Source organism: Cygnus atratus, chromosome 1 (assembly GCF_013377495.2).
Source record: "Cygnus atratus isolate AKBS03 ecotype Queensland, Australia chromosome 1, CAtr_DNAZoo_HiC_assembly, whole genome shotgun sequence".
NCBI lineage: Eukaryota > Metazoa > Chordata > Aves > Anseriformes > Anatidae > Cygnus > Cygnus atratus.
In genome coordinates this window covers 45,599,491-45,617,255 of record NC_066362.1, presented here as the reverse complement: position 1 = coordinate 45,617,255, position 17,765 = coordinate 45,599,491, and the positions used below count along the sequence as shown (strand labels likewise).

Here is a 17,765-nt window from a genome sequence, read left to right as displayed (position 1 = left end):
ATTTTGACCTCCCTTCCATTTGTATCATTAGCAATATTTCCCACTTCTAAAATTGTAGCAGTTTCTAAAGGCATTGAAGGCCATTGTTTAGATATGGGAAATGCATATAGGGGAAAGAAAAAAAAATAAAAAGTCTTCAGAGCAATTTTTTTCTTATCTAAATACATAAAGCTCTTGGAGTTAGGAATGGGAGGCTTGCAAGCAGATTGTGCTTGGTATATACCAAGTAGTACTTGATGTAAAGTCTTCGTTGTGAAAGAAAAACTGCAAAACAATTAGTTCCAAGTAGCAAAGAATGAGAATAACCTAATTCCACTTATACATAATTACATCTGATGCCCAATTCCATGCAATAAATTAGAGTTTCTGAAAAATGAATGCCACTTCCGCAGGAGCAGTGATAACTACTGTTACTAGTGTGCATATACAGGAAAAGCATTTAACTACATTTTATATATTAACTACATTTTATATATTTTGCAGACAAAAGACTTGACAGATACACTGATAGATAATATGTCATCTTTGACTAGCCATTCCATCAACAAAGCTATAGTGACATCTTCAAACAGCTTCTCGTCTGTCCCTTCTATGGGTGTTGGAATGGGATTTTCATCACCTGCTGACAGCACAAAGAGAAATGTAACAACAAATGGACTGAATACTACTATGGGTTTTCAAACTGCTGGATTCAGTATGGGAAGTGGTCCCACTACTCAGAATTTCTTCGGTGGTCCAAGTGCAACAGGAACAACCAAGATGAACATTGTACCAACTGCCAATATGCCAAATTACAGTCCTATGAGTGCTGCATCTGCAATCTCTCCACTGACACAACAAAACAGACCCCCAGATATGTCTGCTTTAGATAACCTTTTTGGTCCTCAAAAACCCAAAGTTAGCATGAAACAGTTGGCTCAACAGAAGTCAAACCAGTGGGTTAATCAGTTTGTACCCCCACAAGGGTCCCCAAGTGTGAGCAGTTCAGTCATGGGACCTCAGTTGAACATGATAGGACAGCCTGGCTTTGGTATACAGGGTAATCCTTTCTTTGCTCCTCAGAACTTTGCACAACCAGCAAACATGATGACAAACAGCAGTTCAGCTAGCAATGACTTAAAAGATCTTTTTGGGTAAAATGTTTTGTTTTCTTCTTTCAAAGATTGATAAAATTTGAATCACGGGTAAGCTGATTAACATCTTTTTTGATTAGTAAAAGCATGGCTTGGGGAAACTTTCCACCCACCAAAGTAAAGAATTCTGCACTGGAAAAAAGACTAATTCTTGCATTCACCTGGTAATGCAGTGGAATTGCGTAAGTGCACAGCCATCTTATGTACTAAAGATTTCCCATCTCTTTACCCAACTTCAGAGCACTGAAGGTAGGATGCATGTATTGAGTTGAAAAAGGAGGAGCTAAAATTTCAAATATATTTAGAAGTGTATTCAATCAACTCCTGGATTTATGCAAAACTGTGTTTCTTCAACAGAAGTGCTTAGGGGGTAATAACACTAGCAAATACAACTTCGTGCTATCCTGTCCTGTGGATCAGTTTTTTTGGTGTCTGCTAAATTCAACTTTTTTTTGATAAGCTGTCACCTGAATTTCACACTGTCATTATGCGCTATTATGACAGTTTGCAGAAAGTACATTCTTATGTTACCTCAGAATGCTTTGTTAGCCATGCTATATAGTAATATCTCTAACTGATAACTGTGAAAGAGGCTAAGAAAAAATATCTTGCCTTTCTTCTCTTATGAGATGATTGATGAGGTAGTAAACTGCAAGATTGAGTGGTTATAAAATTTTGTCCAAGTTTGGAATAGAGGAAGAACTTTGCTCCAATTGACAACCTGTTTTACAATGTCAGATCCTTGTTACCAAACCCACAGCAAAAGCCACATACCACTTAAGTGGGATTTTAAAATGCATGTGGTGACTTGGTCGTGTTTACTATACATTTCAGTGTTTTGGTTACCTTGATACTGCTTCCAACTGGTGTGAAAAAGAAGAATATGACTTATTATGGAACCTCCCAGAAAAAAAATGTCTGTAAAATTCAAGTGTTGACTGCCCCAGCTTCTTACAGTTGGTTTGGTTACACAGAAATATCTTGGATTAATTGTTTTGGGCTCTGTTGGGAAGACGAGAAAGGGCTGCCTGGTAGAAGTTTCACATGGTTTTGTGAAAAAGCAGACTGCCATAAATTGCCTTGACTAGAATAAACTATTATATTTTAATTTTGTTTTAATTTAAGTCCTTATGAAGGATAGATGACTATGAAGTGAGTTCTCAAATACAGATTTGTAAGCTCTAGAATATACGGTAAATACACAGGTATTTCAGATCCCTTTTATTGTATTATTCCAAATTTAATAAAGTTCTCCAGAAAATGAAGCAGTAGTTTCTTCTACTTCCCAGAAGGCTGATGTTCAGCTTGCCCATGATAGAATCTCTGCTCTGTCAGATACTACTGTTGGGTTTTAATTTCTGCTTTCCTAGGAATTTCAGGAACTTTCTTATGTAATATTTCGGAGACCCTAGCTGGCTATTTTGAGAAGGAAAGAACTAGTTACCTTTTTTATGGAAAGCCTACATGCTTTATTTTTCAAAGCCTTTCACTGAAGAAATCGTTCTTTCATTTGCTGCTTAAGAAACCAAAGGGCCTTATGCTGTAAATGTGACTTGTATTTTGGTATATTTCCACAGTTCTAAGCGGTAATAGCATTAAGCATATTTCTTAAAGAATTGTTTATGTATTATAGCTGCTGCCTTAGTCCTATTATTTTGAAATACCTGGGACCAGTGAAATTGTGGTTTAGAAAACAATGCCTAACACATTGTGATGCTTATGTGCTGTTAATATTCATGGTAAACATCGTAGGTTATGTTAAAATATCTGTGTAAACTTAACTACGATACTAGAACTGTTAAACTATTTAAGTTCATTTACAGTCACTAGTACTCTATACTCTCAATCACACTAATGTCTTCTTTTATGTCAACTTTAGAAAGCTACATTTTGTTAGGGTAACTTAAGGCAAGACTTTGCAGAATTACTTGAATCTGTATTCCTCTAAATTATTGAGAAAATAAGGTTATATTAAAAATAACATCTCTCTGGACTCTACAATATATTACATTAACATATCTATGGTAAAGGCAGTCTTACACATCAGTGTCGTGACTTGGGTTTTCAGTACCTGATCCTTCTTTTGTGAGAAGCATTCAGAACTGGATTTAGGTTTAAGTTATGGAGGGAAAGTTAACTGAAAAAATTTGATCAGATTGTGATAAAATTTTGTATACTAGACTCCGAAACTCTGGGGTTTGGGGCATGTACTTTTGGCATGGGCTGTTGGAGAATATAAAGTATTTTGTAAGAAAGCCAAAAAAATGTACAAGTTAAAAGTAAGAGAAATTCTTCCATGCAGTGCTAATGTGTTGGAATAATATTTTTATCTCACTCAAGTAATATGAAATGTTTTCTATTTTGTATTTCAGAACATAATTTTGATTTGTCACAATTTTCAGAATGACCAGAGTAGAAGAATAGCTACCAAAAAAAAAAAAAACTGAAAAGGGAGCTTATGAAAACAATAGCAGTTTTTCTTTTCAGTTATTTAAAAATACAAATGGAAAAGTAATTTCAGTTAAAATCAGAGGGTCATATCCCTCTTCCATGCAGGTACTTCCTATTTAGTGTGTCAGGAAGCTATATATTTGTGAACTTCTCCAATTATTTCTGCTTAACTTAGAGAGAAGAGCAGTTGCAAGAAGTAAGTCACCAAGGCCGTATGCCACTTAGCGCCTGCTACAATAGCTTTTCTCTAGGAAGCCTTGTCCAGATCATCTTTCCCCTTGCATGTCATCATTCTGTGGCTCTGAAGCTGAAAGACTCATGTTGTGGCCAAAGTGAACACCGCTGTCTGAAAGCAACAGCCGTACTTCAGATCCAGTTCATTGTTTGGATAAGAGTAGGAGGAAGGGACTATGTTATAAATTGTGGGCCTTCCAGGGGCCTTCTATTTTCTGGACTTGGATGGAAAGCAGTTACATCTAGTCTGGCCTGAAGTAGAGGGGACTATCTAACCTTATTTTTTTAAAAAAGAAATTTGAAATGGTATCTGATGAAGAAATTGCAAATTGTGTTACAGAAATAGTAAGCTGATATAAAATGCATATTTATTATAATGCTTTGACAAATTTAAGTTACATAAAATTTCTGCACTGTATATTCAACCTAATTTAAAGGAATAATAATATATGGAAACGTGGCAGGTTATATCATCATACTACAGCCCTTTACCCTGCGCATCCAGTGTGCCTGCCCAGCTCACCTGGTTCACTTTCTGCTCATTTGTAAAGGAGGAGCAAAGAGGAGAGGGGAGTAAGTTCCTGTTCTTTAATTGATTTATCTATTTACTACAAAAGGAGAAATGCAAAGAAAAGTGGAAATATCTGCACATTTTAAGCATAAGCATTAATGGTGCTTTGGCTGTTCTGTTGTATGCTAAATGAATACTTTTGTACCAAGCAAGACAGTCTTTTCCGTATTAGAATTGTTAGCTCAATGTTTTTGTATTTTTTTAAGTTTAAAAGTCTCTGAAGCATTCTGTGAAAACCCAGTCTTAGAAAACTAATCCTGTAGATGGAAGGATTGTACTGAAGAGGCTTCAAAAACCTGTTCTGCTGGGGCTGTTGGAGAGGAACCTTGAAACTATTGACTTACTGAGCAGCTTAAAAGCCTGTAGGCCTGCCTTTCTCAAGAGGAGAGAAATGGGAGTGAAATGCTATGAGTGTCATTTCAAGGATGGAGGAAGGAGCAGGTTTTCTGTTTCTTTTTGTACAAGTTGTATGGATCAGGCAGCAAACAGCCTGTGGAACGTGCATATGTAAAGAGGACGGCAGTACCAGTCTTTTGAAAGGTAATGGAGTCCACCAGCTATCTGGGAGATGAAGAGAAATTTTACTGGGAGCATGGGTAGAGTGTCCTAGTTTGTTTTAATGAAGATTGTATGTCTGCCTCTCTCAGTAGTGCTGTGAATTAGAAATGGCTTAGGGAAGTTGTGTCCTTAGAGGTCTGCCCAGATGTTGAGTACTCCCAAGTAGAATGCTGAATTTTTGAATGCATGGGTGTGCGATGTTTCGAGCCTTATTGTTTAAAACATTTCTTTCCTGTAAAGCTTTGTTAGCAATATCTCTTTCAGGTTGATTTGGAACTTCCAGAAATATCCCAGTGGCCTCCTAAAGTTAGAAAAAATTATCTTTTTTTACTGTAATTCCTGTTGTGTATATGTCTATAGGTAGGTAGGTGTGTATTTGGACTGCAGGATTACAGATTTTTAAGATCAATTTCAGCATGAGAGCAAAGATTAAATGAGAAGTTAAATTTAAATCAAATCCCACAAGACTTCCATACAGGCAAGAAATTATATGATACTTCTGTTAAGTGTTATAAATTCATATTGTTTAGTCCACCTACATCTACGTGACTTGAGCAAAAGAGTACAGTTTTTAAAAGGTAAGTTTATGAAAACTGGGTCTCTCATTACAGATGAAATTTTTGGACTCTGCAGTGATTTTTGTTTATTGATGAGTTTTTTATGGGGGGAGTGATATCACTAATTTGTGCCATTTCCAATTAAAGAAATGTAGGGAAGGGGAATACAGAAGTATCCTGTTGTATATGTGACCCTTTTTTGTTCTTTGTTAAGAGAAATGCTGCATTTTGTATACTCATTGTGAACTTTTATTCTGAAATAGCTGTGAGGAAAACTATCTGGAGAATTTCAGATGATTTAGCTGATTTTCAAGTGAGGTCCTGCTTCGCACCTATCTTTCCACTAGGTTTTGACTGCTGTACAAGGAAAGTACACAGGGCAGTAAAACCTTGGATTCATACACCAAATCCTCTTGCCTTCCAGGCCTCACACCTGTATCAACTGAACATATAAGCAAGCCCCTGAAGTTGTATTGTCTTTAAGTTCTCTGAAACAGTTCTAACTGCTGTACAGATTTCTGAGATGAAGTTGTAAATCAAAATGTGTTATAGTGAACTCAGGCCTTGTGCAAAATATTTAATATGTTTATTTGTCTAATTGTACAGTCTCTGTACTAGTGGCAATTCTATGTTTTGATTGTAAAACATGAAAATTCTCATGTATAAAGTGGTGTTACTGTAGTGTCAGCTGTGATTCATAATTAGAACTGTCATAGCATGGCATTAGTGTATCTCCAACTTAATGGACAGCTCTTCAGAAACAAATTTATTCTTGTATCAACTTTTAGATCAGTTACTTAAAAAAAAAAAATGTAAAAGGTACAGTGACAGTTTTGAGAAATTCATAACACTTTGTACTGTGAATGAGGTTGCCTATAGAAATAAATGAACTTTTCATATTTTGGTGTTGGATGATAATTTTATTTTCAATTTCTATAAAATAACTTGTGTGGAAAACTTTCACTTTATATTTTGTTTGAAACATAGTTTATACAATGTAATTTTGAGTTTATTTCTTATCGTGGTTGCTGTCCACAAGTGGTTGCCTTGAAATGTGATCATATTTCCTGTACAAAAGAATGAAAGTTGTTAGGAAAAACTGACAGACTAGATATCTCAAGTTAGCATTTACTTCTGAAAATACACTAAGCCCATGCCCGAATCTGGGGTTTTGATGCTACATAGTGATCTCAATTTGCGTTTTCATCGCTCATTTCCCAGAAACTAGCCCTTACTCTGAACCTGGCTTTCAGAATATGCTGCTTTGTCAGGCTCACAAGTTTGCCAGTGCTTTGAAGGAAGCCAGTGCTCAGATCTGTGTATGGCATAAATTGATCAAGTATGAGACATCTAAGATCAGATGCTTAGAAGCGTCATCCTTGGCTGGAGCTGATACGAGGGAGAAGAGTAAAGGAAGAAAGATGTGGATCAGGTAGAAGTTGAAAGGTAGCAAGTAGCTCCAATTCCCTCTTCATGTTTGTTTGCTGTGGATGACAGCATCCCCATTCCTACCCTGTCTGTATCTCAAGGGAGGACAGCCTTCCCATATGCCAGCTTTCGGTCCATGGTAGTAGATGAGAGAGTACGGTTTCAGTACAGTAGTGATGTACTTGATGGTACCCTGCAATGAAAATCATGGTCCTGATCTCTGACTTGAGAGTCCTTGACATGCTAATGTTCTCTTTGTCCCCTCTGTTTCTGGGTCTGGGCGTTGGTGGGGTTCATAACTATTGTCTTTTTCTTGAGCAGGAAAGTCTTTAGCGCTGAAATCCAGTTGTTCTGGGTTGGTTTGCAGTGGCTTAGAATTCATAATTTCATACTTTCTTTCATGAATGCAGGTAACTGATGACTTCAAACAGGAAAAGATGGAAAACTTTGCAGTTTATTGTTCCTTGTGTCAAATACTTTGATACTGGGAGCTAATTATGTCTCCATCCCTTTATTTGGTATCTCTAGTTCCTCCTTTGGTGTATGTGGTACACCAGAGCTTTAAGATTATAAACACTGATCTAAAACTGATTAGAGCTGTGTTGCCCTATCAAGTTTGCAGTCATGAGGAATGCAGCTCGGTAGATGTAGGAAATGAGCTGTTTGTCAGGAGTTATGCAAAAAGACATGGTTCACTTGGTGTTCTTTTCCTATTGCTAGGGGAAATGTACACTTCTGATCTGGATCTCTGAAGCTCACTGTGCTCACATCACCAGCTGGAGACCACTGCAGTTGCTTGGTAGATTGGAAGGCTGGCTCTTGGTGTGACAAGGGGGATTCCAGTCTGTTTTGTAAAAACATTCCCCCCAAAGCAATACAGTTTGCAATTCAGAATTAAAATCCTACCTGTGCACAAACTCAAGAGCAGCTAAGTAAATACTAGTTATTTGATAGCTTTCAAATAATTTACAGTGTACTTTAAACATCAATTTAAGATTTAACAGTAGAGGTCTTAAAAGTTTTTTTTTTTAATTTCCTCCTGCATATGACGTCTATCTTTGAGCTATGTTGTTATGGTTCTAATACAGTTTTTTACTGCAAAGTAAGCCAGTTGTGGACGTGGAGCAACTTGAAAATTAGAAATGGTAGAGATTTATGTCCTGCCTGTATCTACTTACCAGTTCTTGAAGGTTTTTGTTCTGTCCTTTTTACTTGTGCATTAATCATTATTTTGCCTTTTGAGTGGAATTTCTCACAGTGCATCTTTTGCAGAACATTCAAAAGACTTTTTTACACTGTTCTGCAATAATTAATCAAGGATAATCAAAGGAGAAACTCCGTTCAAAACTCCTCACAGCATCAATAAAAGCGTTATTATCATTGGCCTGAACACAGCGCTTTGGTGATAGAAGCTGCTTGTGTCAGTTACTACACAAGCTGGGGTTTTTTTGTGTGTTTACTTCATGCTAGTGTAAGTCTCTGTAAGAGTAAACTAAGTAAAATAAACTAAGTAAAACTTTGGAGAGTTTGCTTTCCATCGGGTGTCTTAAGAACTCAAAAAATACAAATAAATAAAAATAGAAAATAAATTTCTGCCTCTGTCATGCTGATAAAATAGATGCTTACCTACGTCGTCAAAGCTGTAAGTGCTTTGCTGAAGTCACAGAAATAACCTCAAGTAAGTTCAAATAGCCAAAAATGCTGAAGAAACCATCAGATACGTCTATAATTAGAGCAACAAACTTTTGTCTAAACAATCTGTCCTAGCACACCATCAGATAAATTTTGGGGAGATTTGCTAAAAATAATTTTGTCTTACAACAATTATATATTACTAAGTCAGGGCAAGAAGATCAGGAAAAATAAAATGACTATGTATTTTGATTACCTGTGTGTTCCAGACTGCTGAAATTGCTGAGTCCAAGAAAATAACTGATGTATTTATAAAATACTCTTTGTTAAATGTCCTTTTTTAAATTCTTCACTTTAATATAATTCTTCTTTAGGTCATTATTTCAAGCTAATACGGCATTTAAACTGATGTGATGAGTTTCTGATTTTGATCAACTATTTCTTTGTAATTAGTATCTGGTTTGGGTATTTATGTATTCTACAGGTTTGGTTTTCAACAACATTTAAAGGGGGAGAATGTTTTCATTAGCTTCTCTCATGCTGTTTTCTTTTAAAGAGTTCAGCTTTGGGATTAGAGGAACACAATGAACTACATGACAATTTGGTGAATCAGCTCAGTAACAGCCTGTATTTGCCATAGGTAATGTTTAGTAGAGCGTATGCATGTGCTGACTGGCATAGATAACCTGTTAAACATGGTGAGAAGACAATTCCAAAGACTATGCATCTTTAGAAAGCTATTTCCTCAGTGAGAGTGAAAGGAAAACCAGACTATTTTGAGGTTTTCAGTAATTTATAGGTAAATGCTTTCTAAAAACATCAAAGCAGTTCCTCGCTGATAATGACAGGCTTTAACAAGCTGTAGATCTTAACTTTCCAATCGTTCTGTAAAATATAATAAAACTGCCATAAGGTGTCACTATAACCTAAGTAACTTTCAAATAAATTGCAGACATCACACGAATGTTGTTCTGGTCCAGCTACAAGTTATTTTGCCTTGTGAAAGTAAAAAAAAAAAAGAAAAAAAAAAGTTTTTATAGTAGTTTATCTATGCACAGAAATAGAATAGTTATTGTGGTTGTTTTCTCTTAGGTGTGTTGTCACCCTTTCTTAGCATTTAGACCTGTTCACTTTTGGGAGAGCAGTAAAGACTTTGCAAAGTTAGCCACATTTAGCTGACTACATTTTGCACAGTGGTAACTGGCTCTATGTCTGTAACATTTAATTTTTTTTTTTAGCCTTAGAGAGGGCTTCTATTGAAGTTCATGCTAAACATACTTACTTGTATGAAAGTGAAAATTAAAAAAAGTTTTTCTAGCATTAAGTATATCTGCAGAAATGAGTTCAAATTTTGTGCCTTTTAAAATTATATAGAAGCTCTGTCCTTTACCTGATACCTTCCACACAGAAATGCTTTAAACCCACCCCTCTCCCCCCCCCCCACCTACTGTGTAAGGTGTAAGAAATTACTGCTCATTTAGCAGTTTCCAGTAAGGGAAACTATAAATAAGACTTTCTGTTTGTTATTGTTTTATTTGCTGCTAGCATGCCAGCAGTCTCTTTTTATTTCTCAGCTAACTGTGATAAAAACGTTTTTGGTATCAGTTACCTGATCAGGAAGAAAAACCAAGAGACTAAAGATGACTTTTTAACCCTTTGAAATTAATGCAATTTTTTCCCATGGACATCAGGGAAATAAACACGTCATCTGAACATCTGATTTGGGCTGACTCAACACAAAGCATTTTGACATGGCAGGAAAGAACTTGTAGATGGTTAAATAAAAATCAGAATCCTGAAGTCTTTAAATCCACCTTCATTTATGGAGAAAAAGTACAATCATAGTAAAGCCATAGATTTCAAAACGTGAAGGACTATTTCAATCATTTATGCTAAATCCTTGTATAAGATGGGATTGCAGGTCACCCCATTTATCTTTGATATCAGATGCTGTAGACCCCGAAGGCTGAACTCCTACAGTGCCCTTCTTTTGTGTAATGTTACAGTGACTCTTAGGGATGCCAACAGAAATAGGGTCTCCAGTTCACCAGGCAACATGGAGAAATACACAGGGACATATGGTTTCACCCCAGAGTTTCAAGTTTGATAAGAAGTTCTTGTCCTTTGAGTGGAGTTTTGCATGTGCAAAGTGCTGGAAGAAAGTCTGCTGAGAAGGTAATAGGATCATGGAAACACCTGATCTTAACCTCTGAATCCCAAGCTCATACCCTGATGTGTCCTGATAATCTTATGGTTCCAGGGAGCATGGAGCTGCTGCAGGCTCCAGAAATTAGATGCTGTGACAAGGTTTGTGATTTGAAGTGTTATCACTTAGGTTACCTTTCAGGCTCTGAGGGGTTGAGACTTGGCCACATGATGAAAGAAATGATCTTCGCTCACACTTACCTATTATACAGCCACTGTATAATACATGACAACATGGCTACAACATGTCTAAATGTGTTCTCTCTTTTGGTTTTATTTACTGTGCCTATAGTTGTGATTTGTGTTGGAAATATGGCTGAAAGAGACTCTCGTACAAAATTCAGTTGGCGTTTTTTTGAGAATAATGGGCTTCAGGAGAAAGCTCAGGCTGCTGCAGTTTCCTCCGCTGAAGAAGCTGACCATCAGCAGGAGTCACAAGAGCATTTTTGTTCCTTGTGGTTGGTGCCCTGGTCTCTGGAGAAGTGCAAAATCGCAACTTCTGTCTCTCAGCATGAGATTGTTATTTATCTTATTTAATGCTCTGCCTCCTGAGGTGAATTGACAATTTCAGCTTTGAATGCCTTTAATTCTCCCTGAAACTTCAGAAGGGAGGAAGACAAAATAAATTCATTTAGAGAAGAGCTCTCATGCTTTCTAAACTATCATCTTGTGATTTCTTGGGGCCCCGACTGTGATTTTTAGCTTTGTGTCCTACCACTACATAGCACACTTGATCATTCTGTCTCATCTTCCATGTCTCCTCATAACTTTTGAACCAATTTCAACACTTTTTACAGGAGTAGAAATTTTCAAGATCCTAAGTTGCTACATTTTATAAAAAGTAAGCATCAGGATTGCACACACTTGAAAAAATACCAAAAAATCTATGAGACAAATTTTACAAAGTTGACCATGCACTGTGAAGTGAGGGTGTTGTATGCTAATTTAACAGAGACACCAAAAGGTTGAATCGGCTTTCCTAGGGTCTTATGGTCATGGTGAGAGTGACTATGATGATTAAATATTTGTAAAGACCTCAAGTTTTTCTGTTTTATAAGCACTAGTAGAAGTGGCTGCCTGCAAGGTTATGTCAGGGGCCATAGCAAACAGAATCATGCTGTTTAAAAGGCACCTGCATGTGAAACGTGTACGCTATCCAGCCTGCATTGAAACCAGTAACAAAATTCTCCCCTGAAATATGACAGGCCAAACATTTTGAGGACTCAACAGCAGGAGTAGTATAATGATGACTTTTCTAGGCTTTTCAACTAAAGAAATAACTAACAAAGTAGATAGCCTCCAGGTGTACATTTTCTTACGCATGTACAGATTATTCTTACAGCTGAGAGTTATCTTTATTGCTAGCTCAGATGCTTTCATGCCTTGCATTCTTGAGGGGATGCTGCCATCCTGAATATTCCACAGGTCTTCAGTTATAGCTAGAATAGCGCATCTCCTATGTGTCTATTTGATCAGTGTCCAAGTTTTCTTACAACTCATTCTATTCTTGAGCATCCAAGGTAATGATAGCATGTGAGCCCTCAGCGGCAGCTGTCTGCATGCTGGTTTTATGTCCATATTGGCTTGAAAATACAGTTTTAATACAGCCTTACTAGAGGCCTTTGGGAATATGAGTCTCTAGTTTCAGCTATAACTACAAGTTCTGGGAGCCAGGAGTAGTTTTAATTTTGCAAAATATTTCTCTGCAAGTGCAAAAGAAAATTAAGGTATAGGGTTAATTCAGGAAAAAAAAAATAGGTGTAATGACAGCTAGGGCCAGCAGGGCTATCACATTAGGTGTTGTAAAGGAAGACAAGAGAGTTCCTCAGTTGACACTCCGAAACACTTACAGGGGTTAGTCTGGAAGGGTTGCCATCACCTCATCCAGCAGCAGCTGCTTGGGGTCAGGGCGTTCTGCCACCTGGTGAGCCTAGAGAGGGGGAAGTGGAGAAGCTGCACTGCTCCTGTCTAGCAGCTTCCCTGCAGAAAAGCAGGAGTTAGCAACACCCTTTCTTTAAGCCTTGGGAGAAAGGTCAGGAAATTTCAAAAGGGGCCACTGCTGTGGCACAGCAGAACTGCAGGTAGTGGAGGGATTTCAAGGTGTAAAGAGGGGGCAGAGGTGAAAATCGCTGTGAGAAATGGACAGTTGTGCTAGTGGTGAGGTGAGTGACATCGCCAATGAGAGCATCAACAGCACTGAGGGGAACGTACCCAGCCAGGTGCCACCTAGGACGTATCCCCAGGGGAGATGCTTGATGGGTTCCCAACTGCATGAAGGATGGACTTCAACTTTCACACTAAGGGCAACTACTATATGCGTAGGAAAGTGAACAAAGCATTAAGTTTTGAGCACAGAGCCTTTAGGGTGTGTGGTCTGTGCTCCTTTCATTTGAAGCAGAACCAGAAGACACAGGAGAGCAAATTAAAAGCTTCCACTCCAGAGCTGCTGGGAGAGATGGATTTTGAACCCCGCTTTCCAAGCTGAGCCCCCAGTCTTTCAAGGCAAGTTCCTTGCACTTGAATTTGCACCCTTTCCAGTCTGGAGCTGGGTTCCTACACGGCTGTGGGTGTCCAGCTGCCCCATGCTGTCCCAAATATCAGCAAATAGACATCTGCTGAAGTGCAAGACAATTTCATTACAGGCTTCTACATGTGTATATCCCTACAAGTATTTGTACCTCGGCTGTTTGGTGATTACCCTGCCAGTGTTGTTTTATGGGTCCCTTTTGAAAACTGGAGACCCAGTTTTGCTGTGTGTATTGGGTTGTATTGGGCCTCTGCTCCCTCCCACAGTGGTGACCTTGCTGCTCTGTCATTGTGTCCCGATGGGCTGGGGTGTGCTGTGGCCAGGGTCTGGAGTGAGAAAACAGGAGGAATTCAGCTGTGGCGATGGCCAGGCTCAAGCCTGAACAGTGTGAAGAGGAGGAGGAGGTGCAGCTGCTGAGCATGGGTTGTTGTGCTGCCATGCTGCAGGGGGGCTCCAAGGCACACGGGTGGGCAGTGCTGGGAGATGGCCTTGTGGCCCTCACCTCTGCTGTGGGTGGGCTGCCTGCGAGGTCCAGTGTGGGTCACCTGTGCTGAACCTGAGCTTTCCAATGCTGCTGTACAGCACATGAATTATTCAAAAGGGAGAAAGAAACCATAACCAGTTCTGCAGCAAAAAGACCTCCTCTCCTCTCCTCGCCTCTCCTCGCCTCTGTATTTATACTTGGAATAAAGGATTTCAGTGCATGCCTTGCTCTTTTCTTTGCTCTCCCAACCATGAGGAAGTGTTTTTCCTGATATTTCCTTACAGTGGAACTGGGATGATCCAGACATTTGGTATTTGTACTAAATACCAAAGTCTTTGTAATTTATATATAGTATTTGTAATAAATACTAAATGTACAGTGACATCTAAAACCCAGAGGCTGGTGGCCCATGTTGGGTGCCAGGGGACAAGTGGAGAGGAGGACAGTCCTCACCAAGCTTTGGCCCAGATGCACATCCCTCTCAGTCCCACTGACACAGTTCAGACACCCAAACTCGGAGCCTGGAAGTGCCACAAGGCAGATGAAAACAGCCAAAACCCATGCTGTTTTCTGGAGGAGCTTGTTTCTCTTCTTCTTCTTCCTTCTCTCTCCCCAGATTGCATGGGGAGGGAGGAGAGCCCAGGCCAGTGGCAGAGCAGGAGTGAAGCTCCTCAGGAGTGGGGGCTGCTGTCCCATCTCTTCCCTCCCTGCTGGTGGCCTGGCAGGCTCCAAATTTAACTCCCCTTGGGGGAAGGTGGAGAATATAAAGCACTCCATTTTTCTGACAGTCAGGACAGTTTCTGCCTTCCCCTCCAGCCAGGGAAGCTGGAATTGCTGACAGGAGCCCAAAGCTAATCTGAAATGGGAGATCTCTCTTTTCTTTTTTTTGCTTCCAGAACCCAAACCCGATAAGTGAGGTCTTGATTCATTTGACTCCAGACAACACGCAGGCTTGATGAGGCTGCATTTCCACAGGAGTTTCCATTAAATGCTTCTACACAGCAGGAAAGGTGTGCTGTCATCACAAATTCGTGTCGAGTTGGAATGGTTTGCCTCTTTCAGCCACTTCGTGTTTTGAAAACACAATGCCTTTCATTTACAGGCACTTTCATTGCTTTTTCAAACAGCATCACACTAACACACCTCTGTATCTGTCTGCCCGCGGGCCCAGCAGCACCAGTAATAAATGCCCGGGCTGGGAAGGGGGTGGTGGGCCCACATGAGCAGGTGCAGGGGGGCCCATCCAGACGGGGGTAAATAGTGAACGGGAGCTGCAGCCTGTGTTTCCCTTCCTGCAGAAAGGACTCGTAAATGTTTAATAAACTTCTTGCCCTTGCCATAGGTGAGGTCCTGCTAATGAACTGGCGCGGCCTGAGGACAGGTATTGTGTCCGTTACTATAGCACCACCTTGCACACATCTTGGTGTGAAAGAGGAGGGGAGGGAGGGAGGCAGGCACGGAGGATGAGTCCTGGCAAGGCGGTGTGAGGTCCACCCGTGATGCAGCAGCAGCAGCATCCTGCCCAGGGACAGCAGCCCTCAGCAGTGCCTCCTGCTTGCCTGCTGCAGCCGCTGGACCAGCTGCCTGCGTACAGGTGCCCGACCCTGCACGGATGCATGGCAGAGCTGCTGCAAGTGTGCTGCTGAGTCCCTGAGCACGTCCCGGGGGTTTCGCACCAGGGCTCTTCCCGACTGACTTGCTGGCTTGGGAAGAAGATCTGTGTCCTTTCTTTTTTTTCTTTTCATTTTTTCTTTTCCATGCTCCTTTCTTGAGCAACTGGTTGTTATAGGTAGCGGTCACGAAGGGGACCGGCACAGACTCCTGAGTCTGGAATCAGGAAATAATGACAGCAGAAGCGAACGCTTGTTAACATACGGGATTTACTGAAGAAGGACGACAAAATGCCTTTCAAAGGGTTCAGTTCACTGAAGGAAAGATTTTTTAACCCAGGAAAGGAAGAGGTGAAGAACACCATTAGTGACTCGCTGGGGAATCTGCGAAGGTAAAATCCTATAGAAAACTCCCAGAGGGATCCCCTGGTTACATTTATTAAAGATAAATGAAATATAGAAAAATATCTAAATATAAAACAGGGTTGCAAAATTAATCTCTGAGTCCAGATAGTGAGAGATACCTTGCTGCAAGACAGAAGATTAAAAGGAGCAGTGTTACAACAGCATGTGGCTATGGATGATAGAATATTTATATTAAATCAAAGAAGAGGTGAAAATAAGTTATAAAATATTGTTCTAATATTACAAGAAACATGAAAAAAGTGTTTTAATTAAAAAAAAAGTTTTAAATAATTAAATGTGAATTCTTCTTTTTTAGCTTGCATGAAAAAACCTGATGATTTAATGGGAATTAACATTCCAAAATGATGCCGTTCCTGGAATTAAAGTCCCTAAATTACAGGGACATTTTAGAAAATCTTGTTCTGAATCAGTAAGAGAAATTATATGAAGCAGATCTGTATATGTGTGTATTTATTGAGACTAACACATTAGAAAGAAAAAAAGCAGTTGTTTGCAAAAAGAAGATTAAAGATATTTATCTTAATCTGACACTTTATGAAAAATAAACAAATGTATATTTTTTGATGAATGAAGGTATGATGTAACAAATGACAAGTTTCATAAAGGGATAGAGATTGTTCATTTAAATGGAAGATTATTTCGATTAGTAATGGCCACTGACAACATTTACTTGTGTAACGGATAGCTGACAGCCGGAGAGTTCAGTGGCATTTCTTGCATGCTTCATGTTAAGTGTTTTAAAACTTTGCAAGGAGCAGGACAATATTTTGATTATACATCTTTTCAGTGTTTGAATTGCATTTGCTTTTGTATGTATCCTGTTATTTCCTTTTGGGAATGTTATTTTGAGTCAAGATACAGTTCCTGGCACATCTGAACATGCATTTGATCACAAGAAAACGTACAATAATTTGCATGTATTGCATTACAGCATGCATGTGCAAGTAAATAAGAATGTACACTTTTATGGAAGTTATTAATATGCACCATTACCTTGCCAGTTACACTGTTCCTATGCCATGTGAACAAAGTATCTGTGTTCCACAGAGCTTCAACTTAACTTTTTTTCATTTACAGTCTTATAGATGAAGTCTGACATTTTGCTTTTTTGACTTTTAAGATATCCTATGGTGATTCAGGGAATGTTTTCCTTTCAAAACATAAAACTAAGTCATTTATTCAATCATAAATTCTCATTGCTGTGGGCTGTGTTGGTCAATTTGACCAAACACATGCAGGCTTTCTATTTAGTGATTATATAATGTGGCAGTACAAAGGGTTTGCTATGTGGATATGGCATTCATGCTTTGAATTATCTGGATTATTTTCCTCTTGCAGCTGGGTATCAAGGATATCATGCTGGCTCCTATATAGATGATAGTGCTGGTACTCAACTTCATCAATGTTGCTGCTGAATCAAAACAGAAAAAATCTGAGCTGAGATACAAGAAAGTTTGCTGGACTTCATTCTTTTCTTTTTTAAATATCTGAATGTCAGTGCCTTTCCTAGGTGTACTATTTTGTGGGCGCTGCAAAACAAGAGTCTGCCCACAGGTTACCTCAGGGTAGCTGGCACCTGGTGAGGAGGCAAAGGGGATGGAGCTGGAGAGACCTGAGAGGCATCCTTTCTCTGGGCTGTTGCCAGCAGTTTCATTTGCAAGATCTCAGAAGAAGATTCGTTTGTTGCTAGAGTATCACCAGCTGCAATAAATACACCAGATGTTTCAGAAAATAGATAGAAACATACAAAATTATATTTTATGCAACATAGGGCTTGTTCTTAATTAGTTAATTACAGTAGGGTAGAAAACAAACCAACCAACCAACCAAACAAACAAAAAAAACAATTTAGAGGAATCAAGGCTTGGGTGAATAATATCAGTCAGAGCTGGGGCTCTGCAAACCTTGTAAGTTTCCCTGAAAAGAAACCTCCTTTTCCTGCAGCGCTT

General features: G+C 39.1%; 2 protein-coding genes across 4 annotated transcripts in view; both read left to right on the top strand.

The window, feature by feature from the left end:
- SCYL2 (SCY1 like pseudokinase 2) overlaps positions 1-7,039 on the top strand; it is a 39,243-nt gene extending 32,204 nt beyond the window's left edge. For both annotated transcript variants that reach the window (XM_035551575.2, XM_035551576.2), the window contains exon 18: positions 484-7,039. In XM_035551575.2, the coding sequence (XP_035407468.1) occupies positions 484-1,137 (654 nt within the window). In that variant the 3' untranslated portion in view covers positions 1,138-7,039. The remainder of the gene's footprint in view (positions 1-483) is intronic.
- An 8,642-nt stretch (positions 7,040-15,681) lies between these two features.
- Positions 15,682-17,765, top strand: part of SLC17A8 (solute carrier family 17 member 8) — a 28,829-nt gene continuing 26,745 nt past the window's right edge. For both annotated transcript variants that reach the window (XM_035551663.1, XM_035551664.2), the window contains exon 1: positions 15,682-15,782. In XM_035551663.1, the coding sequence (XP_035407556.1) occupies positions 15,682-15,782 (101 nt within the window). The remainder of the gene's footprint in view (positions 15,783-17,765) is intronic.